This window comes from Balaenoptera musculus, chromosome 1 (genome assembly GCF_009873245.2).
Source record: "Balaenoptera musculus isolate JJ_BM4_2016_0621 chromosome 1, mBalMus1.pri.v3, whole genome shotgun sequence".
In the NCBI taxonomy this organism is placed as follows: Eukaryota; Metazoa; Chordata; class Mammalia; order Artiodactyla; family Balaenopteridae; genus Balaenoptera; species Balaenoptera musculus.
This window is the reverse complement of record NC_045785.1, coordinates 80,930,923-80,943,045: the sequence shown is the minus strand read 5'-3', so window position 1 is coordinate 80,943,045 and position 12,123 is coordinate 80,930,923. Positions and strand designations below refer to the sequence as shown.

At 38.2% G+C, this 12,123-nt stretch overlaps 1 protein-coding gene across 1 annotated transcript in view; it reads right to left on the bottom strand.

Moving 5' to 3' along the window:
• BTBD8 (BTB domain containing 8) overlaps positions 1–12,123 on the bottom strand; it is a 95,175-nt gene that overhangs the window by 74,481 nt on the left and 8,571 nt on the right. The window contains exon 3 of the mRNA XM_036845505.1: positions 1,648–1,898. Coding sequence (XP_036701400.1) covers positions 1,648–1,898 — 251 coding nt within the window. The remainder of the gene's footprint in view (positions 1–1,647; positions 1,899–12,123) is intronic.

Sequence of the window (12,123 nt, the reverse complement as noted above, 5' to 3'; positions counted from 1 at the left end):
AAGTTGGCAGAGCTGGTATTTGATACCCATTTTTCCTGCCTATAGTCTAGAGCTCTGCGTGGTCCCATAGCAGCCTATTAAAGTGGCCAAACAAGTTTTGAGTATAAGTGAATAGAGCTCATTTACCCCTCAACCCCTTGCCTTCATCTACTTTCTCCATCACTCCAGGGAAACCTCCGTGTTGACTGGTTTACCAGACACTTGCTTGTCCACATCTTATTAACTCCTTTGCAGTATTGCATACTGTCAATGCCACCCTCCTTGAAACTTCCTTTGTCTTCTCTGACACTGTGCTCTTGATTTTTCCCTCTTAGGTGCAAGCTAATCCATGAGAAACACTAGGTCAATGCAAAGAACTGCACCAAGCTGAACTGAGCCCTGTAAGAATACACAAAACATACACAAACACCTAAAACATCTACCAGATACCTCAGTTCACCCAACACCTACCCATTTCTGGTGTTACAAACTTCTATCTGATTTCAGATAGCAACTGCTGGGAGACCATTTTCTATGAATATTTTTGTGCTTCTGTACGGTCTGGCCTTTCTGAGCAGAGCACTGGCAAATTTGGATAAAGGATGGTTAAACAACAAATATGTCTTAGAAGTCAGAGATAATGTGATGCTCCAGAAAGATTCAGAGACTACCCTCCCCTCAAAACCATTTCCTTACACTCTAGGGTACTGAAACTACCTTATCCTCACCAGAGAAGATTTATTTACCTTCCAAAGTAAAGGTGTCTCTCTCTCTGCAGAGGAGGATGGGCAGATCTGCCAGCAGCCTATAAAAGTCTCATAATGTTGGTGTTCCCCTCCTATGGTGCAATCCCACTGCACGTGCAGGGCAGGTAACATCAGGCCCTCATCACATAGCCTCGTGGGGACTGAGGGTTGGGAAGTGGTGCTGAGATGCTCTGTAAGTAACAAACAGTCTGTTCTCTGATCCAGGGGTCTCGAGTTTCCTGTTAGAATATCTACTATATATATATCTATATCCTTAACATCCTCCTTCCACCAATTCACAATAATTCACAAGCTGCAACCCTCTGACACCCACTTATACAAACAAACTAGAGGTCTTTTTCAAGGTCAAATGTCACATTTATTGTAGTACTTATGCATTTCTGAACCATTTAACATGGGTAAAACTATGTTAACCAGTTTTATTAGGTTCCTATCTTTTAAAAATGTGTCATGACAAAAGTTTCAGTGATTTTGTGTCATGACAAAATGTATTGGTGATTTTTGTGTTGCATGGTGTTTTTTAAGGAACGCATATTTGTGTTACAACAGAATTGATTCTATAGTCTGCTAAAGCTTTTATTGGTGTAGATTAGAATAAGGATGACAATATACGGAGGCTTAAAAGGAGAATTATGAATTATGTGTGTATTTTTTAATAATAACCCCATCTCTAATTACTTAGGAAAACTGGGAGTTGACCATATTATTATTTCCATTTACCCATAAATTATTTACTTTCATTTATTTTTATTATATTGACTTTCATTTACTTTTATTTCATTTACTTATAAAAAGTGATCAGTAGAGCTGCCTTTTGAAGTATATTTTTCTCTAATTGTATCAGAATATAATTACTTTCATGGCTATAAAATTTTATAAAAATTCACAAAAAATACCTCACCAGAGGAAATTAAATTGTACTCTTTGTTGTTATCTTCTGGAACGTCCTCTTTTTTGTTATCTTCTGGAATTTCATGCTTCAGAAAAGAATGATCAGATGATCTTTTACCTACAGATGACCTTCCATCATTGTCAGTACACTTTCCAACACTGAAGTCACATTTCTTTTGTGATACTCCACTCTCCACTATCTTTTTCCTGAGAATTTCCTCTTCATAGTTTTTTATGTTTCTGTTTGATGAGTATACAATCCTAAAAGACAAAATGTAAAATATTAATAAAAATAACGTCAGTGATTCTTAAAAGCTAGTTTTCCAGCGTGCTGCTTTCATAGATAACGGCTATATAGTTTTAAAACCTTTCTAATCTGGACTAACTAGAGGAAAGATCAATCTAAAATAACAGAAAGTTTGAAAAGTAGTCTATAAAAAATTTTAATGTTAAAAAAGGAATATATAATGTCAACAAATTATATAACCTAAATGAAATGGACAATTCCTAGGAAGGATACACACTACCAAACTTGATTTAAGAAGAAACAGAGGGCTTCCCTGGTGGCGCAGTGGTTGAGAATCTGCCTGCCAATGCAGGGCACACGGGTTCGAGCCCTGGTCTGGGAAGATCCCACATGCCGCGGAGCAACTAGGCCCGTGAGCCACAATTACTGAGCCTGCGCGTCTGGAGCCTGTGCTCCGCAACAAGAGAGGCCGCGATAGTGAGAGGCCTGCGCACCGCGATGAGGAGTGGCCCCCGCTTGCCGCAACTAGAGAAAGCCCTCGCACAGAAACGAAGACCCAACACAGCCATAAATAAATAAATAAAGTAAAATAAATAAAAATTAAAAAAAAAAAAAAAAAGAAACAGAGTATCTGAATAGACAAATAACAAGTAAAGAGATTGAATTAGTAATCAAAAACTTCTCACAAAGAAAAACACAGGACCAGGTGGCTTCACTGCTGAACTCTACCAAATGTTTAAAGAAGAATTAATGCCAATCCTTCACAAATTTTTCCAAAAAATATAAGACGGAACACTTCCCAATTCATTATGTGAAGCCAGTATTATCCTGACACAAAAGCAGACAAAGACATCACAAGAAGAGAAAACTACAGACCAATATTCCTTACTAATATAGAGAAAAAATCTCCAACAAAATAATAGCAAAGTGAATCCAGCAACATATAAAAAGAATTATACATCATGACCAACTAGGCTTTATTTCAGGAATTCAAGGGCAGTTAAACAGATGAAAATCAATATTATATACCATATGCTATAGCCTGAATGTTTGTGTCCCCTAAAATCATATGTTGAAAGGTAATTCCCAATGTGATGATATTAGCAGGTGGGGCCTTTGGGAGATGATTAGGTGGAGCCCTCATGAATGAGATTAGTGCCCTTATTAAAAGCGGTTCCAAAGAGATCCCTTGCCTTCTTCCACCATGTGAGGGAACAATGAGAAGTCAGCAGTCTGCAACCCAAAATGGGGTCTTCACCAGAACCCTACCATGCTGGCACTCTGATCTTGGACTTCCAGCATCCAGAACTATAAGAAATAGATTTCTGTGGTTTATAAGCCACCCAGTCTGCAGTGTCTTGTTGTAGCAGCCCAAATGGACTAAGACACCATATCAATAGGACAAAAACTACATGATCATCTTAGTTGATGCAAAAAAAAAAAGCATTTGACAAAATCCAACACCTTGTCATAATAAAACAGTCAGCAAACCAGGAATACAGTAGAGGGAAACATCCTCAACCTGATAAAGGAGATCTATGAAAAACTCACAGCTAACATCAGACTTAACGGTAAAAGACTGAAAGCTTTCTTCCTAAGATCAGCAGAGGATGTCTGTCTGCTCTTACCACTTCTATTCAACATTTAACTGGAGATTCTAGCCAGGGCAATAAAGCAAGAAAAAGAAATAAGCTGGATTGGAAAGGAATAAGTAAAGCTATCTTCATTTACAAATGGCAAACATGTGTATAGAAAATCCTTGGAAATTCACCAAAAACTATTTGTTAAACAAGTTCTGCAAGGTTGCAAAGTACAAGATCCATATGCAAAAATCACTAGCAATGAACAATCCAAAATGAAATTAGAAAATAATTCCATTTACAACAGCATCAAGAAAATAAAATACTTAGGAATGTATTTCACAAAAAGTGCAAGGCATATCCTGAAAGCTACAAAACAATGCTGAAAGCAATTAAATAAATGGAAACACATTCCAGATGATTTAATATTATAAAAATGGCAATACTCTCTGAATTAATCTGCAGATTCAGTGCAACACCTATCAAAATTCAGCTACTTTTCTGCAGAAATTGACAAGCCAACCCTCAAAGTCAAATAGAAATGCCAGAATAGCCAAAACAATCTTTACACAGAACCAAGTTGGAAGATTCACACTTTCCGAATTCTAAGCTTCCTACAAAGCTATAGCCATCAATACTGTGTGGTACTGGTATAAGGATAGACATATAGATCAGTGGAATAGAACTGAGTGTCTAGAACATAGATTTATAGGCAACTGATTTTCAACAGGGGTGTTGTGATATTGTGATTTATAATATGAACTATATATTTGGTCTTTGTCCACTATTCCCAGCACGTAGCTTCTAAAACCCTTCTAATTTCCTATGTAAAAGCCACAGAACATCTTTTATTATAGTACTTAAGTTTTGTTCCCAGGTCCTGAAATAGCTCCAGAAGGATAAAGGTGAAATGAATGTCTTTTGTTATTCATAGCAAGCCCCTTTCAACCACACCAGAGTTTACATTAGTGAAGTTGGTGACTTTTAGAAAGCTCCTAAAAATGGGGGCTGGTTGCCTGGAGAACCAACTAAGTGCTTTGAAGGTTGGAACTTTCAGCTCTCCCCTCCACCTCTGGAGAGGGGAGAGGTTGAATTAATCACCAACAGTCAATGATTTAAACAATCATGCCTATGTAATGAAGCCTGCATGAAAACCCTAAAGGATGGGTTTCAGTGAGCCTCTGGGTTGGTGGACACATGGAGGTGCTGGGAGAGTAGTGAACCCAGAGAGGGCTTGGAAGCTCCTTCCCACATCCCTTGCCCTATGCATCACTTCTATCTGGCTGTTCCTGAATTTCTTCCTTTTATAATAAACCAGTAATATGGTAAGTAAAATGTTTTCCTAAGTCCTGTGAGCTGCTCTAGCAAATTAACTGAACCTGAGGAAGGGGTCATAGGAATCTACATTTATAGCCAGTTGATCAGAAGCACAGGTAACAACCTGAGGCACAGGTAACAATCTCCAGGTAAATAGTGTCAGAACTGAGTTAAATCTGTAGGACACCCAGCTGGCATCTGCAGAACCTCAGAATTGCTTGGTGTGGGGAAAAACTCCTGCGAATTTGGTGACCACAAGTGTCAGAAGTAAAGTACTCAATGAGCAGAGTATTAAGAGTAAAGGAGACACACAGGAGGGTGTTTTTCCTTTACAGGTATTCAGACAATCCAATGGGAAAAGAAAAGTCTCTTCAAAAAACGGTGCTGGGGGCTTCTCTGGTGGCGCAGTGGTTGAGAATCTGCCTGCTAATGCAGGAGACACGGGTTCGAGCCCTGGTCTGGGAAGATCCCACATGCCGCAGAGCAACTAGGCCCGTGAGCCACAACTACTGAGCCTGCGCGTCTGGAGCCTGTGCTCCGCAGCAAGAGAGGCCACGACAGTGAAAGGCCTGCGCACCGTGATGAAGAGTGGCCCCCACTTGCCACAACTAGAGAAAGCCCTCGCACAGAAATGAAGACCCAACACAGCCATAAATAAATAAATTTAAAAATAAAAAAATAAATTAAAAAAAATAAAGGCAGAAAAAAATTAAAAAAAAAAAACAAAAAAAAAAACGGTGCTGGGCCTCTCACCTTCTGAGACGGCCCACACTCTGTCTGTGGAGTGTGTTCCTCCCAGGGCCACTCTCGCCTTTTGAGACAGACCACATTCTGTATACGGAATGTATCTGTGTATCTCTCTAAGTAAATCCACTTCTTACCTACCCCCCAAAAAAAATGGTACTGGGACAACTAGATATCCAAATGTGAAAGAACAAAGTTGGACCCTAGCCTCACACTATATACAAAAATTAACTCAAAATAGGTCAAAGCTCTAAATGTAAGAACTAAAAAGGTACACACAGGATAAGTAATTGTGACCTTGGATTAGGCAATGGTTTCTTAGATATGACACTAAAAGCACAAGTTATAGAAGAAAAAATAAAATGGAAGTCATAGAGATTAAAAACTTTTGTGCTTTCAAGGATACCATCAAGAAAGTTAAAAGACAACCCACAAAATGGGAGAAATGTTTGCAAATCATATATCTGATAAGAGACTCGTATCTAGAATATATAAAGAATTTCCAAAACTCCATAGTGTAAAGACAAATAACCCTATTTCAAAATGGGCAAAGAATGCGATCAGATAGTTCTCCAAAGAAGATATACAAACAACCAATATGCACATGAAAAGATATTCGACATCTGTCCATCAGAAGAATGCAAATCAAAACCACAATGAGTTACTGCTTCACACCCACTAGGGTACCTATAATCAAAAAGACATAATAACAAGTGTTGTCAAGAACACAGAGAAATTGGAATCCTCATACATGCTGGTAGGAATGTAAAGTGGTGTAGCCAGTTTGGAAGAGTCTGGCAGTTCCTCAAAACGTTTAACATATGACCCAACAATTCGACTCCTACGTACATAACACAAGAGAATTGAAAGCATACGTTCACACAAAAACTTGTACATGCATGTTTGTAGTAGAATTATTTATAACAGCCAAAAAGTCAGAACAACTGAAATGTATATCAACTGATGAATGTATAAACACAATTTATATCCATATGTACAGAAAAGAGTTAACATAGGTGGGACTGCTATCTTTTGAAAGACTTGATTGTAAGAGTTGTCCTTGGCTGGTATCTGGGAACATTATTTCAACAGTGTTCCTAGCATTCTCTAAATGACAAGGGTGGCTCAGCTGTTGTTAGCTTATGCATTGTTTATACAAATAATATGGTTTATGCTGAACACATGCTTTCCTTCTAGGAGTCTGGAATATGGGTACACATCAGGCAGGAGACCAACTCCTGGTAAAAACTCTGGGCACTGAACCTGTAATGAGCCCCCCTGGTTGGCAACATTACAGAATTGTTGTCCTAACTCATTGTAGGAAAATTAAACATGGCCTGTGTGGCTCCACTGGGAGAGGACCCTTGGAAGCTTGTGTCCTGTTTCCCGTGGATTTCACCCCATGTACCTTTTCCTTTTGTTTCCTTTGTAATAAATCAGAGGCTAGAGTATAACTATATGCCGAGTCCTATGAATCCTCCTAGTGAATCATCAAACCTGGGAATGGTCTTGGCAACCCTTGATCCATCACACAATGAAATATTCAGCCATAAAAAGGAACGAAGTATTGATAAACAGCACAACATGGATGAACCTTGAAAACATCACACCCAGTTTAAAAACCCACACATAAAAGGCCACATACTATAAAAATCCATTTACATGAAATGCCCAGAATAGGCAAAACCATAATGACAGAAAGTAGATTATTGGTTGCCAGGAAGTGGGGGGAGGAGAGAGTGGAAAGTGCCTGCTAATGGGTATGGCAATTGCAATTACCAAGAATTAAGTTATTAGAGAAACTGACAAAGTCAGTTTCTTTGAGGAATGAAGAGGACTGACCTGGAAGGGTCTATGGATGACTGACCAGTGGTACAGATTGGTAAAATGAGATTCAAAGACAGGGGGTTTAGGAAGAAGGGAGGGAGAAAGGTCTAGAGGCAGTAATGAAGTTCTCAAGTGTTTTAAAATGTACCTGGGGGGAGTTCCCTGGTGGCCTACTGGTTAGGATTCTGGGCTTTCACTGCTGTGGCCTAGGTTCAATCCCTGGTTGGGGAACTAAGATCCTGCAAGCCACATGGCAAAAAAAAAAAAGTTACCTGGGAATTTAGGTTTATTCACGTATGGTGAGGCCAACTGATCAGGAGATGACTACCAGTGAATAGATAGTTTACAACTTACAGTTCACAAGAGGAATGGGGCATACCATGCCAGGTAGGGCCACATGGGGAAGCAACAGGGTCTATTTAGAGACAAAACAGGGAGGGCAAAGCACAGGCAAAAGTGGTTTTTGTGGGAAGGAATGGGTGAGGCAATGTAAGCAGCTGAGCAAGTTTAGGATTAAATAGTTTGAGTAATTTGGGGGAGAGGGGGCTCTGGGCTATAAGGGTGGTCTTTAGTTGTCTGGTACCCGGCTCTGGGATGATTAGGGAAGAAGAGTGTTGCCTTCTAGAGTATAAGAACCAGACAGAAGAGGTGGGTGTAGGAATGGATTCAGGATTACTTGGTTTGCATATCAAAGGCATGCTCAGGGAATTAGCTAACTCTGGAAGGGGCAGTCTCTCCCCAGTTAGTGAGGCCCCAGATGCCAAGTTACATATATATATAGTTAATATTACAAGACACCTATTCCACCCACTTCAGTCCTACTAGTATAAGGGATGTGGGAGAGAAAATAGCCACCACCTGAGAAAGCTGTAGGGGAAACGGAATCTTTTATACTGTGCTGCTGTTCTATGTGTTTACTTGATTGACATTTTATACTAGCATTTCCCAGTTATTGATGTTAAATTGAAAATTTAAAGGTCTTCCCTTTTTTCTTTCCTTTACACACACATGCGCACACACACACACAAAAACATGCACACACAACTATAATGTGGTAAGTCTTAGGAAATCAAAGATTTTTATTGAATTTTAATCATGAGGTCATAAAGCAGGAACTACTTTCCAGGGCCAATCATTTGAGCCATATCTGAAGACACGGTACATAAAAAATTTCTTCGAAGACTGTACTTACTACTCTAACTTTAGTGCATAGCAAAGGACCCTACAATAAGTAGCAATATGACAGGATACTTCAAAATCTTTATTGGTTATTTAAAGAGAAGGATGTGTGTTGAAGATACTTATAAGGACTGCATTTCATACAATAAAAATTTAAAAATCTATGTTATCAGAATTTTTACTAAAAAATGTTAATCTCAATACTCCACATTATAATTCTCTCCTTATGCTTTATATTAACACAGAGAAATTTCAATACAATCTGCCTTTTAAAAAGGGGGAGGTATATCACAAGCACTTTCTATACACAAGACACTGATGAGATACCACTGGGAATGCTCACATCGATGAGATGATCTAATCTCAAGGAGCTTACATAACCACAGACATACTTCACTAACCTAACACAAAACAGAATGTGATTAAGTGTTTAAAACAGAGGATTGTGAAGTGCTAGGAAGCACAAAGCCATTTACTCCAATGTCCTTTTTCTAAATATGAGAAAATTGAGGCTCAAAGAAATCATAAAACAAGGTAATGCACAGCCAGAGGCATATCTCTGTCTTGTTGCCAAGTCCAGTGCTTCCTCCACTCTACCATACTGTCTCTCATTCAATCTTTTTTTCTAACACTTTTAAAGACAACAAATAAAGGATAACATTAATGTAATTTCTCTTTCTCTAACATATAAAAATTTGACTTTTCCGAAGCATCTTTTTCTAAACATACACTCAATAGCTGGAGAAATGTACACTATCAAAGGGCTACTACTATGAATAATACTTATAATGTATTCAGTGCTTACTATATCTCAGGTCACTGTGCTAAGTGCTTCATAAGCATCTAATTTAACCCTCACAACCATGCTATGAGGTAGGTATTATGCCCATTTTTCAGGTGAGGAAACTAATGTAAGTGATCAGTCCAAGTTCACTCAGTTAGAAGTGGTAGACCTGGCTTGACCACAGAGCCTACTCTACAACAAAGCCACTATACCACCTACTAGAAAAACAAAAGTGTATATTTTTAAATTGATGGTTGGAACTCAGTGATGAACCTATTATGATCTATACTGGAAAATGATAATGATTTTCTAAATTGCACTTAAAGTATCTGTTTAAATTATAGTATGTTGTACTGTTCTTACAAACAGAGGAAGCCAAGGTTATGCATTTTTCTGTTTATGTTTATTGGAGCTTCATATAAGAAACTCTGAAATAATAAAAACAGATCATTCAAGCAACTGTCAGAGCATAAAATGAAGAAAAATACACCAAATCACACACATATACTTAAAGTTTAATTATCCAAAAAGAATTTTCAACATTAAAGTCAACATGATTTTGATTATAGGCAAAAAGTATGTCAGCAAATAACTAAAAGACTAGCATCTAAAAAATACCTAGGATTCAGGACATAAAAATACAAAAATCCAACTCTGATTTCTCATAAAAGTTAAAATGATAATTGGCACTGGCATTAAGGACAGACATACAGACCAATGGAAAAGAATTTAGAGACCGGAAATAAACCCTAACGTTTATGTGTGTATTAGCCAGCTTGGGCTGCCACAACAAAAATCATAGACTGGTGGCTTAAACAACAGAATTTTATTTCTTACAGTTCTGGAGGCTGGACATCAAGATCAGGTGCCACCATGGTGGGGTTCTGGTGAGAACTCTCTGCGTGGCTTGCACTCAGTCACCTTCTCACTGTACCCTCACATGGCAGAGAAAGAGAAAGAGAGAGAACAAGCTCTCTGGTGTCTCTTCTTATAAGGGCACTATTCCTATCATGAGGTCCCATCTAAAGCTAATTTACTTCCCAAAGGCACAATCTCCAAATACCATCACATTAGGGAGTAGAGCTTCAACATACGACTTTTCAAGGGAAACAATTCAGTCCATAGCAATGGGCAACTGATTTTCAACAAGGCTGTACAGACAATCCAATGGAGAAAGAATAGTCTCTTCAAAAATAGTACTGGGACAACTAGATATTCACACACAAAAGAATAAAGTTGGTACCCTTCCTTACATTATACACAAAAATTAACTCAAAATGGATCACAGACCTAAATGTAAGAGTTAAAAGCATAAACCCAAAAAATTCATAGAAGAAAGTATAAGAATAACTCTTTGTGACCCTAGAATAGGCAATGGTTTCTTATCTACAATAGCAGGAGTACAAGTGACAAAAGAAAATTAGATAAACTAGGCTACATTAAAAATCTAAAACTTAAACCTACCTAGGGAGACGAAAGACCTGTATGCAGAAAACTATAAGACACTGATGAAAGAAATTAAAGATGATACCAACAGATGGAGAGATATACCATGTTCTTGGATTGGAAGAATCAACATTGTGAAAATGAGTATACTACCCAAAGCAATCTACAGATTCAATGCAATCCCTATCAAATTACCAATGGCATTTTTTACGGAGCTAGAACAAATCATCTTAAAATTTGTATGGAGACACAAAAGACCCCGAATAGCCAAAGCAGTCTTCAGGGAAAAAAATGGAGCTGGAGGAATCAGACTCCCAGACTTCAGACTATACTACAAAGCTACAGTAATCAAGACAGTATGGTACTGGCACAAAAACAGAAACATAGATCAATGGAACAAGATAGAAAGCCCAGAGATTAACCCACGCACCTATGGTCAACTAATCTATGACAAAGGAGGCAAAGATATACAATGGAGAAAAGACAGTCTCTTCAATAAGTGGTGCTGGGAAAACTGGACAGCTACATGTAAAAGAATGAAATTAGAATACTCCCTAACACCATACACAAAAATAAACTCAAAATGGATTAGAGACCTAAATATAAGACTGGACACTATAAAACTCTTAGAGGAAAACATAGGAAGAACACTCTTTGACATAAATCACAGCAAGATCTTTTTTGATCCACCTCCTAGAGTAATGGAAATAAAAACAAAAATAAACAAATGGGACCTAATGAAACTTCAAAGCTTTTGCACAGCAAAGGAAACCATAAACAAGACGAAAAGACAACCCTCAGAATGGGAGAAAATATTTGCAAAGGAATCAACGGACAAAGGATTAATCTCCAAAATATATAAACAGCTCATTCAGCTCAATATCAAAGAAACAAACACCCCAATCCAAAATGGGCAGAAGACCTAAATAGACATTTCTCCAAAGAAGACATACAGATGGCCACGAAGCACATGAAAAGATGCTCAACATCACTAATTATTAGAGAAATGCAAATCAAAACTACAATGAGGTATCACCTCACTCCTGTTAGAATGGGCATCATCAGAAAATCTACAAACAACAAATGCTGGAGAGGGTGTGGAGAAAAGGGAACCCTCTTGCACTGTTGGTGGGAATGTAAATTGATACAGCCACTATGGAGAGCAGTATGGAGGTTCCTTAAAAAACTAAAAATAGAATTACCATATGACCCAGCAATCCCACTACTGGGCATATACCCAGAGAAAACCGTAATTCAAAAAGACACATGCACCCGAATGTTCATTGCAGCACTATTTACAATAGCCAGGTCATGGAAGCAACCTAAATGCCCATCAACAGACGAATGGATAAAGAAGATGTG